General features: G+C 35.0%; 5 protein-coding genes, 1 long non-coding RNA gene and 1 pseudogene across 9 annotated transcripts; 4 read left to right on the forward strand and 3 right to left on the reverse strand.

Annotated features, from left to right (window-relative positions):
• Positions 1–874: 874 nt before the first annotated feature.
• On the reverse strand, positions 875–4827 carry LOC110643198 (pentatricopeptide repeat-containing protein At1g66345, mitochondrial). Of its 4 annotated transcripts, none has more exons than XM_058129591.1 (5): positions 4691–4827; positions 4501–4610; positions 4060–4222; positions 1799–3960; positions 875–1432 (listed from the first exon to the last, which is right to left on the reverse strand). In XM_058129591.1, exon 4 carries the CDS (start codon positions 3937–3939, stop codon positions 2269–2271), a length of 1671 nt encoding a protein of 556 aa, XP_057985574.1. In that variant the 5' UTR covers positions 3940–3960; positions 4060–4222; positions 4501–4610; positions 4691–4827; the 3' UTR covers positions 875–1432; positions 1799–2268. The 4 variants fall into 4 exon arrangements, with proteins under 4 accessions (XP_057985574.1, XP_057985576.1, XP_057985575.1 ...); XM_058129593.1 differs by having other exon boundaries at positions 1799–3898; positions 4453–4610; XM_058129592.1 differs by having other exon boundaries at positions 1799–3957; positions 4453–4610.
• On the forward strand, positions 4425–7860 carry LOC110643209 (uncharacterized). Its single transcript, XM_058130078.1, has 9 exons — positions 4425–4496; positions 4820–5009; positions 5799–5908; positions 6014–6104; positions 6339–6422; positions 6712–6807; positions 6979–6995; positions 7232–7325; positions 7733–7860. The coding sequence occupies exons 1-9, from the start codon at positions 4425–4427 to the stop codon at positions 7858–7860; spliced, it is 882 nt and encodes a 293-aa protein (XP_057986061.1).
• On the forward strand, positions 4875–15259 carry LOC110643218 (40S ribosomal protein S11-like; annotated as a pseudogene).
• Positions 8425–12615, forward strand: LOC110643219 (uncharacterized). Its single transcript, XM_058130079.1, has 10 exons — positions 8425–8438; positions 8559–8728; positions 9815–9906; positions 9970–10025; positions 10450–10564; positions 10977–11081; positions 11179–11251; positions 12018–12181; positions 12239–12333; positions 12519–12615. The coding sequence occupies exons 1-10, from the start codon at positions 8425–8427 to the stop codon at positions 12613–12615; spliced, it is 981 nt and encodes a 326-aa protein (XP_057986062.1).
• Positions 15260–15498: 239 nt separating the features above from the next.
• Positions 15499–16413, reverse strand: LOC131170503 (uncharacterized). The gene is made up of 2 exons (XR_009141237.1): positions 15972–16413; positions 15499–15779 (listed from the first exon to the last, which is right to left on the reverse strand). It is a non-coding gene; the product is annotated as an uncharacterized LOC131170503 (long non-coding RNA).
• A 386-nt stretch (positions 16414–16799) lies between these two features.
• Positions 16800–19957, forward strand: LOC110643201 (flotillin-like protein 4). Its single transcript, XM_021795485.2, has 2 exons — positions 16800–17921; positions 19267–19957. Exons 1-2 carry the CDS (start codon positions 16995–16997, stop codon positions 19777–19779), a joined length of 1440 nt encoding a protein of 479 aa, XP_021651177.2. The 5' UTR covers positions 16800–16994; the 3' UTR covers positions 19780–19957.
• A 1767-nt stretch (positions 19958–21724) lies between these two features.
• On the reverse strand, positions 21725–25247 carry LOC110643204 (hydroxyproline O-arabinosyltransferase 1). The gene is made up of 8 exons (XM_021795487.2): positions 24631–25247; positions 24081–24148; positions 23786–23987; positions 23603–23700; positions 23441–23510; positions 23207–23278; positions 22932–23045; positions 21725–22121 (listed from the first exon to the last, which is right to left on the reverse strand). The coding sequence occupies exons 1-8, from the start codon at positions 25039–25041 to the stop codon at positions 22062–22064; spliced, it is 1095 nt and encodes a 364-aa protein (XP_021651179.2). The 5' UTR covers positions 25042–25247; the 3' UTR covers positions 21725–22061.
• Positions 25248–27301: the final 2054 nt, after the last annotated feature.

The raw sequence follows: 27301 nt of genomic DNA on the forward strand, positions 1-27301 counted from the left end.
CAAAAAGAAGCACCGGTCACTATAGAAAGCTAGAGGGATCAATATATAAGACATGGGATTTGTAAAGGATGATTTTGGATGACAATTTCTATATTCCCTACCTTTGTTTGACAGCTTGGATTCTTGATGATTAGTTAGTTGTGTGCTCGTTTGGTGTTTGATTAGGCTGCATTTGCCGGCCAATAACAAGTGCAGCTGTGGCTTATGCGTCGCCTATTAATTGACAGTTGAAAGGCCAAACAGGTATTTTGTCTCTTAGCTATTATAATATATAATTAATTAATTAATTGCCATTATGTTCATGCAATGCAACAGCCATCTACCTCCAAAGGCAAAAGCTGGAGAGGGTTTTGCATAACCAAACTTGCTTAGTGTTATATAAATATATCCCAAGCCCAATGCCCCAACCCATAAAGTTAGTCAAATTGATAAAAGAACGTAATTTTGATCGGCTGAATTCATTAATCATCTACTGTAACCAATAATGACTAATATATTAATTTGCAGAAATTCATTAAAAGGGCCATAAATGGGCATATCAGATAACACAAAATGAATTGGGCCCAGAGGATTTATAGAGAAAATATGGGTCCTGAAGGGCCTGCGAAGCCAAGCTATGCGCTGCTTTGTTGCCAGCCCGACGAACAAAGGAATAGGAGACTTCTTCAATGGTACGAGCTAAGCTAGAGATATCAAGCAGAATGCCTTGGATATCCAGACAACCATTGCTCCTCCGGGACCGTGGATGACTGATAAGGAGTCCTCTTCAACTTGGATCTTTCAGAAACCTTTGAGCTTAGCGAGAAGCATAGCGTCTCAGCAAGCTAGGCTTTTTAGAATCAAAGGATCACATACAGTAATTTACATATACACAGGATTAGAATTTTTTGTTTTTAATTTTTATATTCAGTGATTAGATTCTTGTACATACAATTACAACAACGATATTAGAAAACTCAATCTATATGTATATGCATATAACACCAAAATCAGATCTCATTATCAATCATGTCCAAGCAATGAGCTCACAAATAGGCGCTGCTACCGCTAGCAACTATTTGGGGTGGCTGGCTGTCTCCCCATAAAATTATGGATCGGCAATTCATCTTCTTGGTTAATATCATCCTCGAAATTGAGCGAGTAACTCGTAGGATCGTATTTAAAATCGGAAGAATAATAGCGCCTTCGGTTCTTACCTCTTCTCCCAATCAGGCCCCTACACTTGTCTCTGATCTCGAGATCATGAGCCGTGGATTTCAACCAAGCGTACGAAGGTCTCGGAGTCTGTGACCTCCTTCCGTCGTCGGAGCCAAGGCTCTCAGGAATGTTATGAGCAGCAAAGCAGCTAATGGAGGACTTTAGCCTGTCTTTGAGGGATGGTGAGGGGCACTCCTTAACCATTGGCATCTCCATTTTCAGGTTTTCGTTGTATCTGTAAGATTTTAAGTGATGAGATGAGAAAGTTGGGAATTGAGAAAGAGTGTATATATAAAGTTGGGTGGTGATAGAAAGAGATGCGTAGATAAGGATGATAGTTCCAGTGTACAAGTTGAAAAGAAACCGTGGGGAGAGCGTGGGAGCGGTTTGACGTTAAAATACCCGCGTAAATTTGTTATCATATGGCTTTAATTAATTAAACTGTAAGTGATCATTCTGGATTGCTCTAGTATGATTGACAAAAAAAGAGGAATTCATTGATTATAAAAGAAACAAAGAAATAATAACTATGATATTACAATATGATAGGGTGTATGTGGGCTGTGGATTTGTCAGAAGCAAAGCAAGGTTGTGAACTCACCGATGCTTGGAAATTTGCTAACTTTTTTTCTTGAGTAAGCATTTCATGGAAGCGATTTTCTAGGCCAAGAGGATACCATAAGAGCTTCTTTCCTTTTGGGGAGTGCCTGTTTATAAATTAGCCAGTTTGAAGAATCCACGGATCAGAATCAAATATAAGACATCTGCACAAAGTTTGTCGAGTAGCACAATCGAACTTAGAGCTGGAGCCCTTTGTTCAATAACAGAAGATATCCTAGGAATTCAAGAGATTAAAGAAAGCAAGCCCCTCCTTTTTTGTATTATGCCCAAGTGTGGACTGTGGGGCCACAGGGGAGAAGAGTTCATGGCAAATACTCGACAAAAGTAAAAGTTCTGATGCACGATATGGTTCCAATTAGGACAAGTAAAAAGTAGTTCATAATTACACTTGTTTCTCTTTTTTGTATTTGTTCACCAATACATGATATCGCTCCAAGATCCTAGCCAAAATTAGCAAAACTCAGTGCCAACACCGAAATCACATGGGCAACAAGGCTTCAATCCTTTAGAAATCATCTCATTGTAAAGGTGAAGAGCTCTTGTCTTATCACCCTTCTCAAAGTGGCCAGTGATCAATGCCTCGTAAATCTCCTCACTTGGATCTAGGGAACGACCTTTCATAATTCTCAAGTACTTTTCCGCTTGCTCTAGCTTTCCACAATGACAAAGAATCCTAATCAAGGAAGTGAAAGCAAGCAACCCAGGACAGAGTGCTCTATACTCCATTTCATAGTAGAGTTTGAGCACTTCCTGAATCTGGTTGTCTCTCGCATAACCAGCAATAAGATGAGAGTATGTGATGTCATTAGGTAAGAACCCATTATCTAATAAACGAGTTAACATAGCATTTGCTTGCTTCACTGCCCCAGTTTCACATAGCTTTGTTACCATCTTATTAAAAGCCAAAAGGCTAGGAAGAAGTCCTCTCTCTATCATCTTCTCACAGTAACTCAAACTTTCTTCTACTCTTCCTGACTTGGCACACCCCTCAATCAGAAAGTTGTAAGTCTCATCATATGGCTTCAAGCCCATGTTTTCCATTTCCTCAATCAACTGATTTGCTTCTTCAAGTTTTCCTCCATTACAATAAGCACCTATAAATGAAGTATACACAAATGAATTTGCAATGAAACCTCGCTTTAGCATTTCCTCATAGACCTCCATTGCTGAGTCCAAATTTCCAAGCCTCACTTTAGCATAAACAATCAAAGAGTAAGCAATGGCATCAAGAATCATATTCTTTTGTAGCATCAACTTCAATAAAGCCATAGCAACTTCAATTTTTCCTTCCTCTAAAATCCTAAAGACCAGACAAGTATTAACAATCACTAAAGGGGAGCATCTCTTTCCATGGATCTTATCCAATATGTCCACATATATAAGTAACTTCCCTTCCTTGCATAAAGCATCGGTCATGATTCTGATTGTTGCTTCATTTGGATAAATTCTTCTCTGAATCATATGTTCATAAATCTTCCAGACCAGGGGGCTTTTATCAGATTTTTGAACCACATGAATCAAAATGTTGAAACTTGTTAGGCTCACAAAGAACCCATGATCCGCCAAGTAGCAGCAGACTTCAAAGCCGACCTCAAACAGTCTTAATTTAGCGTAAGCCTGAACCAACAAGTTAAATACCAATGGACTTGAGATAGTAATCTTATAACTACTAAGTAAGGAATCCACAACTAAAAATTTTGAAGAATCTCCCACACTTTTCTTCAAAACTGATTCAAGCAATGCTTGAGCATCCATAAGCAATTGTGCTCGAACTAATATATTAACCATGAGGCAGTAAGTCTGAACCTCATGGACAAAGTTCTTCCTCTGAGCTGACCAGTGGAAGAATCCTAGTGCCCTTTTCGCATCAGTTGGTTCCTTCAATTCGAGCAATACATTTTTAACAAGCAAATCATTAAGCTCAACAGAATCAAAATTTCTACTCAGAACGTCCCAACTATTGCCTCTCCTTAATGAATCACATATGGCATTTACAACTGTATTTGCATCATTAGCAAGGAATCGATTTACCAATAACCGAGGACTATATAGACATGAATTGCCAGAATTCTTGACCGACCTGAAGAGCAAAGTTGGAATAATTCTATTTAGTAGAGCCATGATCCTCGAAAAGTTTACCTACTGAATCAGAAAAAAATTAGGATAGAGCAAGAATGAGATAAAGATTAGGATAATACATCTCAGCATTGTTACAAATGCTTAAAAATTTCAAGGTACTACCTAGTAACACTATCTTGAGAAAACATTGCAAAAGCTACAGCTTTCTGTCACTGCAACTAACATGCAAGCAAAAACATCATAGTACAGCATCCATCTAGACAAATGGTAAGATCAAATGCAACCCACAAAAGCATTGCTCTTCCTTAACTATTATGCTGAATACCTGCCGAAATCACAGAACCAAACAGTTGCTTTCAATATGAGTACAATATCAATAAAATTTAAGAAAGCACTCACTGGATGAAAGAAGTGATCAAGATTCAAGGGTTAGTAAATCAGCAAATTGTATTATCGGCTAAACAAAATTCCATCTATTTCTTTTATCGCCCATAAGAGACCAAAATTATGTGGTTTGCCAATTGCAGATGGGCAACAAAGAAGGCATGCTCATACCTGTAGAAGCACCAAGCACCAAGGGAGATAAAGAGAGAGAGAGAGTACCGCTTAAGCAAGCACTGTTAGTGTTTGATTTGTGCCTTCCTTCCCAGTTTCGAATTTGGGACTTGCTACAATCAGGGTGGGGATTATTTTAGATCTAGGAATCAGGACCCCTGAAAGTAAAATAAATTAAGATTTTTTTAAAATAAGCTGACGTGGAAAATCTCACAAAACTATCGTTTGAAAATCTCACAGGTGCACAGTCATCAAGCTCGCCTTCATTACTCAGCCTCCATGGTTTGCTAATCTCTCTTTCTCTCTTCTGTTCTCTTCCTTTTTCTTCACTCAAATATTACTTTTACACTCCCTGCTCTCCTTGCAGGAGTCACGACAGGAACAAGGGCAATCTCCGTCACTTGACGATTGCTTGAAGCTATTGAAAGGCGAGAGAGACGAGCAACGCCTTGCTGGCCTTTTTCTTGACACCAAATTTTGCAAAGGTGAAGATGTTGCTTCTCTACGTAAAGTTTATGATGCAGTAGGCGTTCACTTTCTCGATAAGCTGAGGACTGGTACTCTCTCTCTCCCATCTGTTTGGTTGCGGAGAAAGTTGTGGAAACTAAACTAATTAGAAAATATATTTATATTTAATACTTATCTAGACAAGTTATGTATACATGTTAATTTGATTTCTTTATTTTTTTAAAAAAATTTTGATCACTCTCATTTTCTTATAATTATATGTATGTATTTTTCTGGGTGGCTAGGATTGGGTAAAGGAACTGTAAGCGTTAATGGAGCCAATAACCGCGATGCATATTTGCAGCTATAGGTCACTGTTCTTGCAGATATTTTGTCGTGTTCTCGAAATTGCCTCATTAGAATACATGGTCTTGAAGATTGCGGTCATATTGGAAATAATGTCAAAATAAGGTTCTTGTCCTTCAATCATTAAAACATAAGCATTTTGTCAGTTTTCCCGAAATTGCCTCATCAGAATACGTGGCCAATTGTGTCCTTATTTTGCCTCATTTGTTGTTCTTGAACTTTATGATTAAGGAACTTGAAGGAAGAGTATCATTTGTATTGTTCTTTGATTCTTATTTTCTGTCTATTGTTGTTTGATTCTTATTTTCTGTCTTTGATATTCAATTATTGATATGAGCTCAATTCTGCACCCTCACATGCTTGTATCACAAAATTAACAGCAGAAAACTGTGGCTAGTATTGGGACTGGCAACTGCTGCTGCGAAGTATATAAGCGCAGTGATGACTGGTGTCTGATGAGCAGTTTATGATGTTCAGTTATTAGAGTGAATGATCATTTCTGGTGCGCTTCCTTTTTGTTTTTCATTTAAAAGATTTAGACTCCATTTCTGATGCATGTGAAAACTCTTGGGAGCAAGATGAGAGAAATTTAACTGAGATGGTTTGCATTTCAACATGTGTGATGAAAACAACTGTTTTGATGGTAAGGGAATTGACTGATAGATTGAAGAAGGGGGAGTGCTAACGCTAAGAATGGACTTTCACAGTCAATGTATTAGAAAATGAAATATTGTTCTTTGGTTTGGAGGTAGTATCAGGTACTCGTCTTGCATGGAAAACCACAGGCAAATTGGATGGGGATTGTTATGGTGTTTTGAATATTCTGTTTTGGAGGATTGGTATTTAATTTTGTGAAGAATTATGTTCGGTGTGGTCTAGGAACAGTTTTGATCTTACAATTCCTTTCTCCATCATACAAATTTTGTATCTGTTTCTTTTTGATGGCGTGATCTTATCTATCACCTATTGATTTACAGTCTTGATTAGCTAACCATGTGACTTTCCCCTTCAAATCCACAGATCAAATTCACCTGTTCTGGAAGAATGCTATGAATTATTATATCTGGTGACAGCTTCTTCTGAGTATGGAGCCATAACTTTGTATGAATCTGGGGGCATGAAATTCTTAGCTTCTCAAATGTGTACTTTGCCTGATGGTAATCAATTGAATTGTTCACTGGATTTTGTTTTCAGCTTTTCAAGACAAGATAAGCATCATTACCATGTACTGAAATTATATGTATATTTTTTTGCTGCAATCTAATAATGTGGATAGCAGTAATCATTTTGCCTGTGTTGTAGTGATAATTTTTTGTTTTCCTAATTAAGTTCTATAGCATCTTCACATCAATTGTTTTGAGAAAAAAATTGTACTTCTTCATGTACATCGAAGATTTATGGACCCCATTTTAGATCTTGAATTGTGAATATGCTGTATGTTCTCAGATGATGGAGCTTGCTATGAAAATGGTACAATATATGCTAAGAAAGCTGCCTCAGGACTCCATTACCAACAAATGCCTATCTTAGCTGCCAATGGTAGTAAGTTTTATTTTTTTTGTATCATATGAATATTTAGTTCTGTTGTTTCTGAACTTCTATCAGTAGTTTGTTCTCTTTTAGCATATTCAGTAGTGGTTTGGGCAGCCCAGATCTTCATTTACATCAAATTATGATTTTTTTTTTTTTTTAGGAATTTCCTTTTTCCTGTAGGTGGTGCCAATAGCAAGGCAATTTGCTGTGTTGCACATTCAATTGAAATTTGAAGCACTTCACATACTCTCTGATATCTTCTCATCAAAGTACTTGGCATGCAACTATTTTCAGTAATGCTGAATTAGAAAGAATGAGATAACAACATTGTAAAATTGATGTAGGACAGGTTAGGTTTGACCTGCTTTTGGTATATGCTTATTGTTAGTAACTACTTCTGAAGTTCGCTTTGATATTCTCTTGCTGTTTTCAGCAACTGCTTCATGATGCACTGTGTGTGAGGGCAGGGAACAATTGGCCAAATTATATGCGTGTTGGCATTGTTGCTATTTTACAAAATCGAGTGGGTAATTTTCTTGAGTATGTTATCGTTTTATTTAATTTCTGTTAAAAATTGGGATGGCAAAGGCATTGAATTTGTCTATTTATTTCGTATTTGACAACCAAGAATGTTTTGGGTGACTTTTGGTTTTCTGGTTGCTGAAGAAGCAATTTATTGCTAGAATCATGGGAAGTTTGGATATGTCACATGTGTAATGAGTTATATGCGTTCCTACTTTATGATGTTCCTTGGTTGTTTGCATATGGTTCCTTTGACATATGGATGGTGTATATTTTGTGTATATGGATGTACCCTTTAATCTCATTTGGTTCTACGACATTGAGAGCATAAAAAAGATAAATAGCTAAATGAAATTAGCATTCTCTCTCTTAGTTATATAACATTTTTTTCCTATATTGTTCTCTTCGCCAGAGAATATAACTTACAATTTGGATGAAACTTATCAATATTTTTTTATCCATTCAATCACAGCATCTTTTGAGAAGCTTCATGCCCTTATTTTGGCTGAATCTATGGTGTCCATATTTGGGGAACGCTAGTTGATGGTCAGTCAAACCTACCTGATATACAATGTAAAAATAATTCTTAATAGATCATAAGAATCATAAACATAATGTGAATCATAAATGTAAGATTTAACCATCACCCTAATAATGGATCTTGAATAAATAAATTCTCACAGATTTAGAAAGTGTACATGATGCGGAGTTTAACTGAGCCATGATAATAATTGAGAGACACACTTTAATTTAATAAACTGATTTCTCCCTCTTGACACTTCTTGATTCGCACGCAAACTTTAGCGATGGAAGACTTTCTTGAGATGACCCTAATATCTCTGACTTTATGAAAAAGAACGTGTGTGACCTTATAGGTAGAGAGAGGACCAACTTATATATATATCCAAGACTTAATATGATACATCCATCAAGTATCCTTATACAGTTAGAATTAGGATTTACTTTAATTAGAGTAATCCTTGTACAATTAGGATTTATATTAAATAAAATAAATATCAATTAATATTTGGCCACATTAAAAAAATTGATTTTGGCCTGTATGGTAATATTAATTATTGGACAAAATCTTGCATACAAGACCCCATGTCAGCTGACAAGTAAGTTATGCATGCAAATTATGCTTGTTTTTGTTTAAGGCACTTATATTGATGAATTGTGTTATCATTTTCTTACCATTCTATTGTCTGGTGTCTATTGCTTGTTTTTGAGTCATCAAGGGTTCAAGTTGATGCATTGCTCAATGAGCTGACCTATTTGAAGTATGAAGCTTCCAAGAATACCTCAACAATTGCTGTATCTGTTCTAGTAAAGCAACAAAACGTGGCTATTGCCTTTTCCATGGTAGAGAGGATAATCAAACTAACATCAGCTATGGCTGGAAATGAAGGTTCATAAATAATTTTCAAATAGGAAGGACATGAATTCTAACCTCACTAATTGGAAAGAAAAATTATATCCGTATTTTGTTGAAACTCGTGTTAATAAAAAGCTTACTCAAAAATCAAAATACACACTTCATGCTGAGCAATTTTAATATGTAGTGAATTGCATTCACTTCTCTTTGAAGAACTTTTATCTTTGCATTGAGGACCTCACTCATCTACCATGTGTGTGTGACAAATAAAATGTGGAGTGGGTGACATAAACTTTTGTTTTAATTTATGAAGTTTTGTACGTTATCTCTATGTTTTGCAATTCATGTTTCACTTTGAGTATGCAACTCATAATTCTCATCATTGCTAATACTGATTCCTGTTAGTAAGGAATGGAAATTCATGCTTCATTGATCATTCTAGCAATTTTTTTTCCTTATTCAGTTATTCCTTTTGGAAAAATCTCATTTCTCCTTATTCTATTTTCTTTTTCATTACAATCTTCTCCTTAAGAGTTTCTGTTGTTTGATCCATCCACAACAATTGAAAGAGATTGAACTATCCTTTCAAGACAGATTTGGAGTGGATGGCATAACAGTTACTATATGGTATATATTCCCTCCCATTGCCCTAGCCACTCATTGCTGTTTTGGTACCTCACGAGAATACATTGAAGTAATTAATTAGGGAATTGTAGGTTTATTTCATATTTTGGAGGAACACACAGGTGATTTATGCAACTCATTCTTCTCATGTTCAGCAAAAACTGGGGCAGTGTTTGGCTGAAATAACAATTATTGTTACAATGTCCTCGACCGTTTATGGTTCATTGCTTGATCTACCTTCGGGTGACCAAAAAGGGTATAGGAGTGGTGATGTTGGCTTAAGGTTGAGATCTTTAGAAGTTCATTCCTCTAAAGCTTCATAAAAGCTCTTTTTGAGCAATGCTCCCATTTTCGGATTTGGTGATTAATTCGCCTTGTATCTCTCATCTAATTTAGTTCCAAGTGAGAGTCATATGTTCACCATGTGCTTCTACTCCTTTTTTTTTTTGCTACGTTTTTCTGGAAGTTTCACTTTCTTGGTTAAATCACTTGCAGAGGAACTCATTGGTGAAAACACTTTCATAAAGGTGATCAATGGGCTTAATGAGACAATTAATGTATTGCTAGAGTATCTAAAAGATGTGAAGGTAATTTATTACCATCCTATCAAAAGTTATTGCTTCAGTTGTAATAACTTCTGCAATCTACAGGAACATGGTCAAAATAAAGGAAATGATCTCCTTGCTTCAGTAGGGGTTGTTGGGAGGTCAAGATAATGTCAATTGGCAATTATTATTCTTTTTGTTATTTTTGGTTTTTATTGTTGTTGAGAAGAAAATTTTGTTAAGAAGAAGAGAAGATCAAGTACTCTTCATCAATGCTACTTTAAATAACAGTGCATGCCTCTGCATGTGGACTTCACAGACTAGGTTGTAAAATTGGCAATGATTGTGATTTCTTTTCCCTTTTTTTTCTTTGTAGTGTGAATTGTTAGCATTTTTCCCGCCTTTTAATATAGCCTTTTATGATGGAAATACCAGATGCTAATGTCTCTTAAGGATTTTTCTTCAATCTATTTTTCCATTACTTTATCCATATTTATTCCAGTATGCGGCATGCAATGAGCTTTCTCTGATCCCTCATGTATTTTGAATTTTGATCTAGTAGATTGATGATTAGTTTTGTTACAGTTATCTTGCAGAAACACCTGATGCTTGCAAAGATAAAGTCAGAGAACTTTTGGTGTATATGTTATCAATTGAAGCTGATGATGAATCAAGGTTTGGTAATTTCAACATTGTTTTCGTAGCAATATATATATGTATATATATATATATTTCACTGGAGAATGTCTTGTACTATTTTTTGACTGGCAGTCCTTTTCACTCTATATGCTTTTTACTTACAGTGCTGTGTCAAATTACAATAAAGATAGAAGGATGTAAAGCTTTAGTTTCTTCTGGGGGTTATAAATAATTTAGTACAAATTTTCTGCCGATATCTCCTAAGTTGATTTTGGTATTGGTGTAAGCCTAACCTTGCGTTGGATATTTTAAATAGCTGTTCCTCTTTTGTTTTGCATAATACCTAAGGTCACTTGAGTGCATCATTGGGTGGACATTTGCAAATGTGTGCTCATAACTCAGTGCAATGCATTCCCCTCCTTCACCATGAAAACATTTTTTTGATTTCTTTTTTATTTCTGTTATGTTTTCAGGTTGTTGAATGCCTTATAATAGTGATAAGGCCATGTTGCTATACAGTTGAAGATGATAGTTCCATCTTCTTGGCATGCAATACAATTATGAATTTGCTTTTGAAGGTAGTGTTGTCTTTATAGTTAATAGCAATCTGATATCTTACACTAAACAACATATTAATAGCTTTTCCTCTTTTCTCCATATATTTTCCATGAATAGAAAGAGCAAGTGCAATTCCCAGTGGACGAATCAACTGCTGCTGATCTTTTGATGGCCTTGGGGTATTGGGCAGGTACTTAACAGCTTTTATCTGCGGGGCCTGCTTTAAATAAATAATAAAAATTGGAACTTCATGCTTTGATCCATGTGATTGTCCCTTCAAACCACGAACTGGACCGACCATAGACTGGTCCAGGTCTACTGTTCAGCGAACCAGACCGATCAGGGGGCCAGTTACAGGCCTCTCCTCATAGAACCTGAACCGGAACCAGGAGTTTATTTTATCATTACATCAGGATTGCAAGGGAAAATGTCAATTTGTCGGTGGGATAATTAAAGAAGTTTACAAGTAATTTACTGAAATGCTTTTATTTTGAAACAGGATCATTTTAAACAGAATATTCTGTGTTTAGTAAATCTTTTTCAATTTTTATTGTTCATTCTCATAGCTACCCTAGCTAAAGAGATCTACTAACATAACTTTCACATAAAAAATAAGAACCTGCAGTCTTGAAACAATCTAGGAATTTAGCTTTCAAGAAGTGAAACAGAGGGCATGATTTTGATAACATTTTGAATCACTTAATTCCTAGTTTAGTCAGTCATAGGTGTTGAAAAGCCTGTTGTGAGTCCAATTCAGTTTCCCTATGATAACAAGTTCTATATGAATCCTGAGCAGATCTTCAGAATTTTCATCTCTTCCAAGCATTTAGACTTTCTATACTGTTGACTGTTGTTGATAATTTGATATATTAATCTGTACTTTGTTACCTAGGAATGAATTATTAAGCATGTATATTGTCATTAACAAATTCTCTAAACTTGGGTTTTTTCCACAGAGGATGCTAATGACCCATCTGTTCTTATGATGGCTTCAAGTATTTGTGCATTTCTGTTTGATTACACATCAGAGGAGGCTCTTCTGTATCATTCCAACTTTGAAAGAAGCTCACTTTGTCATCTGTCTCAGCTCATTGCAAGAAGTTTGGCTTTCTCTAAGCAGGTAAATTGATGATATTTTTGTTGCAGCTTTTGTTTTTTTTTTTTTTGTTTCCTTGAGATGGAGGACCTTAACTTTTGGTTAACCTTACGAGTTGTGAACATGAGATTGGCACGACGTATAAGGTTAATAGCATCTGAGGCAGGATTTTCATGGTGGGCTCAATTGAGGGAATTTCATGGTATATTTTTAAAATAAATTAATTTTTTATATTTATAAAATTTAACATCTATTGATTAATAGCATAATCTGTTTAATCACGAGTAAGCATCTGGTGAGATAACCAATGGTGTGCTGGCTTATGGTTAGCACTAAGGTTTTTGGAATGGAGATATTCCAGGTTTGAGCTTGGAGTTTGCTTACTGTTTGATTTAGAGGCTAATATTTCACTATATGCTCTTTGGGATTTTCAAGCTACTTCAAAGAGTAGAGAGTGATTGGTTCAACTCGGTTGAGATATATTTTTCTGTGACAAAAATAATATATGAGCTTTAAATTATTAGTATCGTATTTAGAATTGTAAATTCTTAAATTTCAGTTAAAATTAAGTAAAAAATATTTTTTTTAATTTTATATCTTATTAAGCTGGCAAATTATGATGGACGTCAATCCACACAAATTGCTTAATCTGATTAATTTAAATCAATGTAATGAAATTTTTTTGTTAATTTACTTGTTAACTTTCATCTGATTTAATTTGAATTAATATATATATATATATATATAAGTTTAATATGAGAAACTCATCTTTATATGAGTTGAAATTATTATGCTTCTCAAAATAATTAATAAAAAGTGTGATATTCTTTTTATAGTATTATTATGTGACTAATATTTAATATTTTTCTTCATAATATTATCACTAGTCATTTTCTATTATAAATTATTTGATAATTATTCTAAGTTAAGAAATTTGCAATATATATATATATATATATATATATATATATATATATATATATTAAAAAATTTAAGTGATAAAAATAATAAAAATAAAATTTAAAATAATTAATAAAAAATATAAATATTACATTTTTTTATATATTAAAATTAAAAAATATATATATAAATTAAAATTATTAATCGGCAGCACGGCTAATTTTCTAGTTCAGTCATTGAAGCGATTAGGGCAAACACTTTGTATGGGATCGCACTCATTCTCATCTGCTTGGGCTCAGGCTAGGGTTTTTGCCTGCTCAGCTTCCTTCGCGACTTCAAGCTCGGCGAATTTCCGCTATCGCTAGCCATGGCCGAGCAGGTTCTTGTTTCTCTTCAAACTCTATATCTTAAGTATATCTCTGAATTACATGCATATACTGGTCCATTGTGACTTTTCATTTTTGTGGTTGTGTATGGTGTCAATGATGAGAGTTTATATATATATATATATATATATATATATATATATATATATATATATATATATATATATATATATATATACACAATTGCAGACAGAGAAGGCATTTCTGAAGCAGCATAAGGTATTCTTGAGGTAAGATTTTGCTTCTCTTTTTTTCTTTTTTTCAATTGATCTAGGTGGGCTTATTCTTTATATAGCTGTTGTTAAAATGTGGGAAATTGCAATTTGTTATTCGAAATTTGTAGCTCGAAGAAGTCGGGGAAAGGAAAGAGCCTGGAAAGGGAGGCAATCGGTTTTGGAAGAGCATTGGATTGGGCTTTAAGACACCCAGAGAGGCAATTGAAGGTTTGATGAATTTTTGTTCAGTTAGTCATTGGAATGCTTAAGTTGGCAATCTACATTTTATTTTTTGAATAATAAGATCGCTAGATGCTGTTCAATTTGTTTTGATTTGGATAGATAGTTGACGTTGATGTGCATATACCACCACAAATGCTTGTATGTTTGAAAATTTTTTAATTGATTCTTTGTTGTGAATTTATTATTACACTTTGAACTGGATTATTGTTTATAATTGAAGTGCCATCCTAAAGTTGTGAATTTTTGCCCTATCTGCAGATGTACATTTTACTTAAATTTGCTATCCATGTGCAACTCTCAGAAATTAGATTAAACACCATTGTTTTTAGATTGTAAATTATCATACTTTCTATATTATCGTCTTTTTTCTGTCATTTTTTTTCTTGTTATTATATTTAGAGATTCACAAAATAAGCTTCTAGAGTGTTATTATTGTGTACAATTTTGTAAGAAATAGGTCTTACAGTGGAAAGAACTTCAAAACAACCATGTATCTTTTTAACAAATTTGATAAGCACATTTAAGTTGATTATTTGTTATGCATATCAGTTGTATGCCATTGTATCTTAACATAGTCTTTAAAGTAAATTGGAGCTGAAATTTTGAAAAATATTATAGGCTTTAGGATTTAGTTGCTTGATTCAAATCATTGATGTGCTGGATGTAGTTGTAAGATCCTCCTCCTGCTTGTGAATCAGTTCAGGCTTGTTGACAAAGAGCACCTTTTTTTTTAATTGTTGTTGCAGGGACTTATATTGATAAGAAGTGCCCATTTACTGGTAATGTTTCTATCAGAGGCCGCATACTTGCTGGTACTTGCCACAGTGCAAAGATGACGAGGACCTTGTTAGATGTAATTACCTTCATTTTATCAAAAAATACCAGAGGCAAGATATTCAATTTGGGCATTCAAGGTTTCTTTGTTCATTTTGTAGCCATTGTAATTCCAACTTATGTGGTTACTTGCTCTTAGGTATGAGAAGCGGCATTCTAATATTCCAACTCACATGTCCCCATGCTTCCGTGTGAAAGAGGGAGACCATGTTATCATAAGTCTTCTTCTTTGTGCTTACTGCATTCGTTTCTTCAATTGATAGGCTTTTGTCTAAGACAGTGAGGTTCAATGTTTTAAAAGTGATTCCAGCTGGTTCTTCTGGTGGTGGAAAGAAAGCATTCACAGCCATGTGAGTTTCCCGGGGTTTAGAGACGTCTGGATTAGTTTCTGTGAGAGAAAATGACTTGAGATTTGAGTTGGACAATAGAAAGTGTTGTTTCAATCGTATACTTGGGTTTTAAATCTATGAACGTATAAATTTTCTGGAAAAGTTGGTTCATAAACTTAGCTAGAAATTGGTTTATTGTTTGTGTGCTGGAGTTATTGTTTTGTCCAATTACTCTGCTAATTCCAATCTATTGATTTGAATGGAGAGTGATATGGTAGCACTGCCATATCCTGTTTAATGTGAGAAGAAATTGTGGTGCATGATGACACTAATCTCTAACAAGTGATAAATGATAATTGATAATGATGTTTGGATTGGCAATGATGTATCATGGTTGATGGCTGCAACCCAACCCCACCCCCAAAAAAAAAGTCTTTGCTAAATGATGAATAATTAATTTAAGTTTTTAACCCACAGAGCTGTACTCATTTGTATGCTCTGTTTTGAATAAATATAATGTAAAACTATCAAACTGATACTGACATGGCGATGGAGGTGTGTAATTGGTCGGTTTTGTTTCGAACAGAACAAATGACAGAAGAATTGAACTGAATCAGTTCAGTTTGGTTTGTCAATTTAGAAGAAGCCCAAGTAAACAAAACGCCGCAGTTCTACATAGCCAATACCTCATTTGCCCAAGTCCCAATTCCAGTAACTTGAAGTCAAGAAGCAAAACATCAATCAGAATATCAGATTAACAAAATAATCAATCAAAGTAACAAACTAACAAAAATTTTCAACAAATTTTAACAAAATAATGTAGAAACAAGTCAAACAAATCAAAAACCCTGCCATTATTTTGCACCCAAAATCCCATTGTTCACCAAAAACTCGACCTTCACTTTACCTTGCTGCAAAGATTACATGAGCTTTGAGTCTACCTAGGGCAAAAGATTGCTTGAGCTTCAAATCTGCAGAGATGGAAGAATCGCGGTGGACGAGTCTCCTATCTCTATGGCCAGAGGATGAGGACCAGGACAAAGGACGATGCAGAGAAGAAAGAATCGCGATGGCCAGGGGACAGCGAAGAGTCGTCCGAAGGGGAGAATTGCCAAAAACCTAGGGCAAAGCCCTTCGGCCAGAGGCAGAAGGCCAAAGCAATAGGCGGGAGGGGTAGAGGGCATGAACGAATAAAAGGTTTATTTGTTGAGGCGTAAGGGATTGTGGGTTTGTTTAGGTATGGGCTGGGCCTAAGTCTGCATCTTTACAATAAAAAGCTCAAACTTCCGTATTAATAATTCAAAAGTTCGGGCAGTTCGGTTTCTTTGAACAAAAAATTAAATTTTCTGAAAAATACAAATTGAATTGAACCGTTTCAATTAAAAATTTAAAAATTACTTAGTTGAATTTGATTTTTAGATTATAATCAAATTCTGGTGACCCCTACATGGCCTCCGAGTGAGGTGAATTTCCCCCACCTTCAATTTAAGCATGGAGGTTGGCCAATTATGTAGACTGGGTACACGTTAATGTCATTTTCTGTGGTTTTTGCTGGTTTTTGAAAACTCTTGCTTCTCTTTTGCAACTTGGAATTTGCCCCTAAAATAAAATAATGGTAAAATCTCATATTCATGAGTCAATGATGGGATGATTATTATTATTATTCCCTTCCAATAATGAAAACAAATTAATTGTTTTAAATGGTTGCATAATTTCAACTCTCCGAAAATGTTATGCACAAACGAATGGTCGTATCATGCCAGAAGTATATGCTCAAATAGCATTAAAATTCAATGAAAACTCCATTGTAATAACTCAGGATAAATATTCTTTCTCCACTATCATCCCATTGATGTATATATTTTCCACTCATCGGCTAGTTCATCGTAACATTTTTTCTCCTCCTGTTTCTGCTTCTGTATAGAGAATCATGTATAGAGTTGCAAGCCCCTCAGAGTATCTGGTGATTACCGGCGTTGGTATCTCAGACGTAAAGCTTGCAAAGAAAGCATGGGTCCTCCCAGGCCAGTCCTGTTCTGTCTTTGATGTCTCGCCTGTCAACTACACTTTTGAAGTCCAAGCCATGAGCGCAGAGAAGCTCCCTTTTGTCCTCCCTGCTGTTTTCACAATTGGTCCTCGCGCAGACGACGAGCTGAGCCTTCTGAGATATGCAAAGCTTATCTCTCCGCATGACAAGCTCTCTCACCATGTCAAGGAGCTCGTCCAGGGCATCATCGAAGGAGAAACTAGAGTTCTTGCTGCTTCCATGACCATGGAAGAGATTTTCAGAGGAACCAAAGAGTTTAAACAAGAAGTTTTTGAGAAAGTTCAGCTTGAACTTAACCAGTTTGGATTATTAATATACAACGCTAATGTTAAACAACTAGTTGATGTCCCTGGACACGAGTACTTCTCTTATTTGGGTCAAAAGACTCAAATGGAGGCTGCAAATCAAGCTAAAGTTGATGTAGCAGAGGCAAAAATGAAAGGAGAGATAGGGTCAAAAGAAAGGGACGGACAAACACTGCAAAATGCAGCGAAAATCGATGCGGAGACGAAGATAGTATCAACACAGAGACAAGGAGAAGGGAAGAAGGAGGAGATAAAGGTGAAGACTCAGGTTAAGATTTATGAGAACCAAAGAGAGGCAGAGGTGGCGGAGGCGAACGCAGAGTTGGCCAAGAAGAAGGCAGGATGGACCAAGGAGGCACAGGTGGCAGAAGTGGAAGCAACAAAAGCAGTTTCACTGAGGGAGGCTGAGCTACAGAGGGACGTGGAGAGGATGAATGCTTTGACCAGAACTGAGAAGCTAAAAGCAGAGTTTTTGAGCAAAGCTAGTGTGGAGTACGAGACCAAGGTAAATACTAACTACTAATCACTAATTAAACAGCTTCATTTATCCTTTATTTTGGCAAGAAAAAGAATTTTCCATCTATTTAAACCAGAATTCGGATAATTATTTCAATTGTCTGCCTTACCAAATTTGATTTGGTTAAGCTAGTAATTAACTGAATAATAAATATACTTTAAAAAAAATAAATAATAAATACTAAGGATTGTTCGGTTAAAATGAATTTCACAAAATTTTATGAAATTTAATTAAATTTCATATATCTTGCATTGAATGGTAAAAGTTTTAGAATAGAATGCCATAGAATTGGTTATAATTAGTACGGATTTAAAATGATTTCCACAATTGAAAATAAATTTTTTTTTTATTAAAATGTCCATGTATTTCTCACAAATACACCCTCTTCCTCTCTTACCTTTCTCTTCCCTTTTCTCTGCTCTACCTTTCTCTATCGTTATATACTTAGACGATGAAACTATTTATGTTGTTAAATCGATCTCTCATGTGTATTATTCATTAATTTATATATTTATTAATTGTTATAAATTTATTAAACATGAGTGTTTTCTTATAGAGGATTAAATTATAATTTTTTTATTTTATTATTGAGGGTAGTTTATAAAGTGAGGATAAATGAATTTTAATTATAAAATTACAGCAAATATGAATTATAATTTTATATTTTAAATTGTATGATATCAAACTGTGAAATTTATTTTCAAATAAATTTTAACTAGAATTCATTTAATTAAAATGAATTTTAAATTTGATTTGAACCAAGCACTATGTAAGTCGTAGTTTAAAGATTAAAATCTTGCTGATTCTAAAAAATATTTTTTTCATCGAAATTCAAAGTTAAGACATTTAGTTAAGCTAATTAAGCAAAGAAACTCATTTTGGTTGTAGATATGTAAGAAATTCTCCCTCAAGCATCCTATGTTTTTGTTTTTTTGTTTTTCATAAATTTGTTTTGAGTGAAACATCCAATTTATTACAACTTCACAATCTTGACTGCATAATAATTATTTTGTTCTTGACTTGTCATATATATATATATATATATCGGTTGTCCAAATATCACTTTCCTCTGCATTTGTAATTGACAATGATCAACACGGATAGACACTAAAGAAGGGAAATTTCGTGGATGATGATCCTTGGAAAGCTTCATTGTAATCTTCGAAGAGATCTAAGAAAAGTAACAATGACTTAAATTTGGAACAGCCCATTTAGTCAAATCTATTCCAATAATTATATCAGGATATGGATTCCATGACTCCACCTAAATTAAACAAATGAAAAATAATATGGCCTGAGTTCCCTGATACAATATATTTCATGTATATAAAAGGTGCAAGAAGCGAACTGGGACCTCTACAAGAAACAGAAAACAGCAGAAGCAATTCTTTATGAAAAGGAGAAAGAGGCAGAGGCTCAAAAGGCAATTGCAGATGCTGCATTTTACGCACGTCAGCAAGTTGCCGATGGAGAGTTATATGCTAAGCAGAAAGAGGCTGAAGGAATGGTGGCTCTAGCCCAAGCACAAGGCGTGTATCTACGAACCCTTCTCGATGCATTGGGCGGCAACTATAGTGCCCTGAGGGATTTCTTGATGATTAATGGTGGAATGTTTCAAGAAATTGCGAAGGTTAATGCTGAGGCTATTCGAGGAATGCAGCCAAAGATCAGCATTTGGAGTAATGGGAATGGTGGGGAGATTAATGAAGGAGCTATGAACGAGGTTGCTGGGGTTTATAAGATGTTGCCTCCTTTGTTTAAGACTGTTCAGGAGCAAACTGGAATGCTACCACCTGCATGGATGGGCACATTAACCGACTCTTCTACCCATCCCACTATCGACTGAATGATGCTTTTGCCTACGATCCTTTAAAAATTTCTAAAAGGTACCATGTTATGATCAAAGTAATAGCATCATGGATTATATGCATGTTTGTATTCATGTAAGCCTGTCTTTTGAATCGAGATGGTTGATATACCTCCCTTTTGTGTGTATATGTATAGTACTGCATTTGTTCCAGATATCATCTGGAGTCTCCCCAGTGTTGAAATTAATAAAAAATAAAATAAAATAAAATATTCCTTTTTGTTTGATATAAATTGTATGACACCACTATCAGATGCTTATGCATTTATGCCCAATGAAGCACATATACCATCCCACTAGTCTCCTCAAAAATGAAGGTATGGATTCATCACATATTGCCATTGGTATATATTCCAACCCTTTCAGAAGATTTGCTCTGTTATTCATTATTATTATTATTCGCAATTGCAGACTCATAATATAATATTATAATCAAGAATAAGAATAATAAAAAGAAGTTGGACAAAGAGAAATGGGCTTTGGTTGGATATTTATTGTTTAATTAGTTAATTTGAGAGAAATTACTCATTAAGGAAATTGCAAAATATAGCCTTTCATGTGATTAGCTATTGACCAAGTAAAAGACTATGATTATTCAACAAAGAATAAATATTCAAGCGAGCAACCACCTAGAAAATTTGATAAAGAAAGAAAAATTAGAGATTTGATTGCCAGCTATTATAGTAATCACTGTTTTTTATGATTAATTTTTATGTTTGTTAATACTATTTAATTTAAAATTGTTTTCCTATTAATAATAAATATATTTATTAGCTCTTATAAATAATATTATTATAAATATATTTTTATTAATAATTAATTATATAAAATATATATTATATTTTTTAATTAATTCGATTATAATCAACAACTGATTGGATATTTTTAATTTTAATTAAATCAATTTTTTTTCTCTATTACAGTTGATTTGGTTAGGATTTTATCATCAATAAAAATTTTGATTAGTCTAATTTAGTTTGGTTAATTAAATATATATCCTTAGTTGGCCTCCCCACAAAAATTTTATAGTTCCGCCAATGTTTGGTAGAGATAAGGATAAAATTAAAAAAATAAAAAATAATTAATACTTCTTAATTTTCTTAAATAAACTAATATTTAAAAAATATTCCAAAAAAGTGAAAGAAGAAAATATTTTATTAAACTAGGTGAAAATAAAAATAAATTTATTTTTATGAAACATATAAAAGCAGTTTTTTTTACTTATACTTAACTAAAAATTCAAATTAGTAAAATATTTAATAAATTAGGCTACGTTTTGTTTTTTAAAAAATATTTTTTATATTTTTTAGTGTTTGAATATTAAAAAAATAAATTAATAAAAAATATTTTTCTAATTAAAAAAAAATTAAATTATTTTTAATGAAAATAATTTTTTATTTTTTAAATTTTAATAATTTTATTAAAATATAAAAATATTTATAAATATAATAAAAATATATATTATTAATTTAATATTTTAAATAATAAAAAATATTTTTTAAATTTATATATAAATTATTTTTCATAAAATAAATAAAGCCATTAAAATGAGGCTTGAAAGAGCAATTGACCCAAAGTTAAGAAGGGGCCGAGTTTTATTTCCTCCGTACGAGTTTCAACCCTTTACACGCACTTGCAAAGTCTTACAATAATGTGGAGTTGCGTGTTGGAGTGAAAACGTCCAGCTATAATTAAGGAGCTTTGTCAACTTTCTAATTACTTTTATTTATGATAACATTAAAAGTTATTCTCTCTCCTTTCCCAATTAAATATTACACAAATTGTCTTTTACACTTACAGGCTCTGAGAAGAGTTGATCTACGCCACGTTACCCTCATTTTGCAAGGAGTCTTTAACAACAAAATGGCTCACATGGTAACATAGTTGTAAAATAAGAAGGATATTATCACTCTCATCACCAAAATTGCTAATCGATAAACCACTGCTTGTAAAATCAAATCATAAACAACAGTGACAAGTCTTGTTCCTCTGGCGTATATGCTACAGAATGATTTCCAACGGAGAAGTCTATTCATGCGATTACAAAGTTAGATATATTATTCTTTGCAAAAACATCTACATATTTCTTGTAACCAAAGATACAGGCAGCATAGTTCTATTACTGGGGCCTATGTGTAATCCAAACTGATAAAGCATACATGTAGATTGTACAAATGTTGGTCAAATGTGGCATCTTCATGCATAAAGAGTGCATAAGTAAATAAATAGTGATGTCTTGACAGCTGCCACCCTAAAATCTTCTATGATCCCCAGTTAGGAATATTTGCTGTGGCTTCATTCACCATTTTCACCAAAGTCACCTGCCAATGTAATATTTACTTGTAAAGCTCCACTGAGCAAGCAACAGATATGATATTCTTTTTTTCACTTAAAAGCGAAGACAAGAAACTTCAAAACAGACACCAAAGCAAAATCATTATTTCTTCTAGTGGTCTCAAATCACATACCAATACCAGTATAAAGGGAAGTATCTTACTTTTAACAACCAAAGCAAGCACTTGTATTTGTCCATGAATGTCCAAAGAATGTAAATGTTAGGTTCAAGTAAAGCCTCAGTGAGTAATTTCAAGGTTGGAAGGGTCATGCCTAAACCACATGCAAGGCTCTCCTCCCACCAAAGTTCCATCCCTAAAGCTGCTATCACATTGAGACTGTTCTTTTCTACCATTAAAATGGAATTAACTACTGCAATGGATCTGAGAATGTTTTAAGGAATGATATTTCATGGTATTTTATTTTTACATCCATTTGACATAATGGAAAAGGACTTATTTCATAATTTGTCCAAAGCCCAGGCAGAATTTGTGTAAATTAAATTTAGTTAACACATAATGCTTTTTTTATCCACCACTAACAGCAATGCCCTGATGAGAATTGATTTTGACTTGGTATGGAAATGCTCTCAGCAAGCATAACTAAATGCCAATTGCATCCATTACTTCAATGTAATTATAGGAAAAATCCAACATTGTGCGTAGTGAAAGGATAAAAAAGTAAGAAACTCCAAGCAGAAAAAAAAAATGCACAGGCCTATTTTTAAATTGATGATGTTAAAATTCACGTGTACTACTCTGCAACAAGTTAGGACTATCAAGGAAGAAGAAACATACCACACTTTCTGGAACACCAGGTGGAGGCAACGAAAGGTTCCTAGGGGGTGCAACACTGTCAAAGGATCTTTTGTCAAACCTCCATTCTCCAATCCTTCCATATGTTAGTTTACCCTGAACATAGATCAGGAAAAGCCAAAACTATCACTCAACCAGGAAAAAAGCAAATAATTGTATTGCAATAAATCCAAAGGTTGGAAGCAATTGTTCCTATTTCCATTTTTCCTTTCCCAGGAAAATAGACTGAAACAACTGCATCACTGTGCTGCCAATACCTTCATATCATAGTCACATCCATAAGTGTAATGAATTATGAACTTCTTGCCAACTTCCGTATCCCATGGGGGCTGTGAAATGAAAAAGCAGGGATAAAATTTTGAATTCTAGCAAAACATTGGCATCATTATGCTAAAGTTGCAAAAAAGAAAATTTGGCAAGAATTTCAAGGCAACATCCTATGTTCTGCCAGACTCAAGTAGAGCAAGGAGAGGAGCTGGTCTAATTAAAACCTGAATCATGAAGTCCTTGTATAATATGTTCCTAACACCATGAAGAGCAGATGCAACAGCATAAGCATACCTATATTAAAGAAAGAAAATGAAAGAAAAAAAAAGGTCAATAACCTACTGTAAGGTCAACAGAGTAAAAAAAGTTAATTGCAAAAATCTCACATTTCAAGCACCCAACCAAAAGCTTTATCTGTTTCAGGATCCTTCTTCATTGCCAAGGAAACATTCATCCAAGTGGGAGCAATCTTCTTAAGAGATTCCTAACAGTTTTTAACAGAAAAGCAAGATAAGGCTAAGAACCTAAAGGCAAATACATCATTGACAAGGGAATATTAAAACTCAGACCTTTCCAAGGATGACAGGAGAATTTCCTATAGGATCAATGCTTGTTATTGGTCCCTTGTCCTCAGGGAAGTACTTTCGGAGGACTGATTCATACTTCTTAGGCTCAATATAAAAGAAAGGAAATGCAGCTCCAAGCCCATCTTTAGATAAGTTTGGCATAGGCTTAACAATTATATGATCCGGCTCTGCCATTAGTATGTAACTGGGTATATGGGAAGAATAGCATACATAAGTCGAATCTACTAAAACACAGATTGAACCATTACACGAAGCTAGAGAGTTTAGTGATTCGTACTCTTCTTTTATGTCTGCTTGTTGAAGCCATTGCACAAATGCCCAAGGTCTGTTCAGGACTATATAACCCTGTCATCAGGGGATGGTAAGTCATTTCTAGTTACAGCAAACAAAAAAATATGTCTCCAAGATGAGGCATATTCTAATCCCTGCTTCATTAAGCATGAAGGATCCAAAATGATCTCATACTTGCGTTTTCAAAATTCCCGAAATTTATATTTGCAAAATCCAGTTACCAACCAAATGAAGGCGTTTCCCATCATAATTCAATCGTTCGAATTTTCATTATTAAAATCTAACACACCCCCGTTTCAGTATTTGTTTAACGGATTAGGATTCGATTTGTTATAGAGGTAAGGATGCCAAACGTGTAGAACTTGGAGAACATTTCAAAATACCCAGAAAATTTCATCCCTCAGCCCACAAACCCATAAATTAAAACTTCCAAAACAGCCATCAAATTCTCAATTTAGGTAACCAAGTCCCAAATTCAACTGATGCTAGAATTCAAAAGTACATATAGAGAAAGTAAAAGAAACCCAGATAAATACCTGATCCATGCCAGACGGAAGAGGCTGGGCTATGAAGGTTGGGATCTCATCCATGAACTTGTCAGGTTTTCCAGAGTGCAAGATCCTGGTAAAGCCACCCATCTCAGAATTAGGTCCATCCTTGAACTTCTTGAACCAGTAGTACATTACCCTACACTGCCACGTGTTATAAACTGAATCGGAGGCTGTAACAGCAGTGTGAAACAGCCTCTTCTTGGCAGAACCGTATCTCCTGGACCTCTCAAGTGGCATCTTGATTATGGGATCAACAGAAAGAAAAGAGGAAGATGTAGTAGATGGACCTGGAAGGTCTTGCTTGAGAGGTGCATTGGCAGAGATGAGAATATTGTATGTAATCAGAGCTACTGAGAAGGTTATCAGGACAGCGAAGAAGAGATTTCCCCAACCCATTTTCTGTCTAATTCTCGGTGAAGCGCTTTGCTTGCCCCAACATAACACACTCTAAACCGTTCACAAGTGCAGAACACGGGAAAAAGATGGCGGCTTCATAAAAGTCGTCGAGGAGTGGTTGGAGAAAGTGGCTTATCTGTTAGATTCTTGTTTAGATATACGTAAAGACAGCAAGACAGGTTCCCAAGATAAGCCGGAGCCCTTGCCATACACATAACTATGTCTCTTTTTTTTCTATCATCTGGTTGTGCCTTTTTGCATTATTATGTGCATGATAACGAGATCGTCGCATTTAACATCATAATAAAGATATTTTTAACACATAGATCCTTTATCGAGATAAGTATAGAGCATACTTATCTTTAATTATAGAGGTATAATATTTAAGGTTTTTAAGAGAAATAGGGAGAATTTAGAAAGCCATAGGAGAGAACTAGAATATTATTTCAGAGAAAGCCTTTTTGCCAAGTCTGGCTACAACTGAAGAGAGTGTCTCCTTATATAGACTTGGAGACTCTAATTTTTACAGGTAACCGGCTAGCAACTGGTTACCGACACTCTAAAGTAAAAGATTCTTACAGAGTGAAAAATGAATAAAGATAAAAATAAAGACACTTATTATCACGCCTATTGTACATCATGGCCGACAGGCTTTAGCTTTAATCATGGCGTTGTTGACAGATTAAATGTGTCATAGTCAAAGTCGTCCGAGTCATCCACTCCAAAAAAGTCTTTTGGCCATTGGTTGTGTTCAACAGGTGATGGTGGGTCAGCACTTTTGGTGGCTTCTCGTGCTTCGGTGTCCATTGGATCCTGAGAATCCTGCCAGATTGGATGGGACCAATCTATGGGTTCATTGGTGAGAGACCTGATGGGTCCGAGAGACATACAATTCACATGGGGAAGGATTAGAGGCTGATATTCGTTGATCTCACAGAGATGCTCTGCCAGCTGTCTTCTTAGTGGTCCTATAATGTCTTTTTCTATAATAGAGGCCTCATAAGTCCTCCATTCATACTCAGCGTTTTGGGTCCAAAGAAGCCCATCGGGCTTTCTAGAGAAAAACCTATGCATGATAACCATGGTTCTGATGTTGGGCTGAGTCCTAATGGGCCTTTCTTCGATTCCATGGGTTTTTATGAGTCGCCTAAGACTGTACTGCCATGCTGAAATAGGTTTGAACCACTCCAAGAACCTAAATAGGAGAGTCCTATTTGTGCTGTCAAGAGTACGTTGGTGCAGTGCTAGGAGGGGGAATTCTATCCCTGTAGAATATAAAGTTATCATACACCAAAGGAGCCATAGATCTTCAAGGATGAGGTCTCTGTCAGGATGGATGCTAAAACATGTGAGGAATGGGTTGTTAGGAATAAAGGTGGATGAGGAGGGGAGTAACCCTCTCAGGGTATTCCTGACACTCAGATAATGAAACAGGTGATTTTTTGCGAACTGGGCTATTTTTGGGATAGGCTGGTTGGGAGAACAGCCAGGTGAAAAACTATCTGGTGTGGAGACGAGATAGCTAGGAGTGTTTGGGGAGGATGATGAGGCCATGAGTATTAAGGGAAATGTGAAGTGTGACTTGATGAGGTGAAGCTCCTTGTGTCTAGACAGGAAATCAGGAACTAAGTTATGTTTTCCCTTAATATGCTGGACTATGAATTTATACTTGGTGAACTAGTCCTTTAACCTCAATAGTTGTGGTTCTGGGAGAGACTTGTTCTTGAAGTCTAGGATCTTCGGGAAAGATGAGCTATCCATAACTACTGTAAAGTGGTATCCTATGAGGTGGAACTCAAATCTTTTAATCCTGTTTTTGACAACCAATATCTCTTTATACACTGAGTGGTAGTGTTTATGTGGCTCTGGGAATTCTCCATTAGCATGTCCACAGATATTCTTTTCTCCTTTGATTTCTTCAATAAGGACAGCACCCCAGTGGGTGTCACTAGCATCAGTCTGAAGGGTACGATATCCCGTACTGAGAATCTTTAGAGGTGGCTAATTTAAAGCCACTGCTTTTAGAGCTTTGACTACTTCTGTTTGTTCTTTTTTCCATGACGGTGTAGCTTTTCTAAGCATTCTTGACAATTGACTAGTGTGAGTGGCGACATGAGGAATAAATTTCCTGATGTAATTGACGATGCCAAGAAATTGTTGTATTTGCTTTACTGATAGGTCCTTGTCAGGAAACTTTAACAGTTCTTCTGCAATGTGTGGTCCTGGCTGATACTTCCCGTCTTTGAACTTCATCCCGAGG

The sequence above is a fragment of the Hevea brasiliensis genome, chromosome 11, assembly GCF_030052815.1.
Source record: "Hevea brasiliensis isolate MT/VB/25A 57/8 chromosome 11, ASM3005281v1, whole genome shotgun sequence".
NCBI classification, from domain to species: domain Eukaryota; kingdom Viridiplantae; phylum Streptophyta; class Magnoliopsida; order Malpighiales; family Euphorbiaceae; genus Hevea; species Hevea brasiliensis.

Bases quoted from the DNA above. Each gene is read 5' to 3' on its own strand.
- LOC110643198 (XM_058129591.1), bottom strand. From the start codon at position 3,939: ATGGCTCTACTAAATAGAATTATTCCAACTTTGCTCTTCAGGTCGGTC.
- LOC110643209 (XM_058130078.1), top strand. From the start codon at position 4,425: ATGGGCAACAAAGAAGGCATGCTCATACCTGTAGAAGCACCAAGCACC. The intron at 4,497-4,819 runs GTACCGCTTAAG...CTCTCCTTGCAG, and splicing joins GAGATAAAGAGAGAGAGAGA to GAGTCACGACAGGAACAAGG. The intron at 6,105-6,338 runs GTATTTAATTTT...ATCTGGTGACAG, and splicing joins TATTCTGTTTTGGAGGATTG to CTTCTTCTGAGTATGGAGCC.
- LOC110643219 (XM_058130079.1), top strand. The intron at 12,182-12,238 runs GTAAATTGATGA...TGTTTCCTTGAG, and splicing joins GTTTGGCTTTCTCTAAGCAG to ATGGAGGACCTTAACTTTTG. The intron at 12,334-12,518 runs GTGGGCTCAATT...GAGATATTCCAG, and splicing joins TCTGAGGCAGGATTTTCATG to GTTTGAGCTTGGAGTTTGCT.
- LOC110643201 (XM_021795485.2), top strand. From the start codon at position 16,995: ATGTATAGAGTTGCAAGCCCCTCAGAGTATCTGGTGATTACCGGCGTT. The intron at 17,922-19,266 runs GTAAATACTAAC...TGTATATAAAAG, and splicing joins GTGTGGAGTACGAGACCAAG to GTGCAAGAAGCGAACTGGGA.
- LOC110643204 (XM_021795487.2), bottom strand. From the start codon at position 25,041: ATGGGTTGGGGAAATCTCTTCTTCGCTGTCCTGATAACCTTCTCAGTA. The intron at 23,279-23,440 runs GTTTTAATTAGA...TTCATTTCACAG, and splicing joins ACAAGGACTTCATGATTCAG to CCCCCATGGGATACGGAAGT. The intron at 22,122-22,931 runs GTATGTTTCTTC...TTACATTGGCAG, and splicing joins CTGGTGTTCCAGAAAGTGTG to GTGACTTTGGTGAAAATGGT.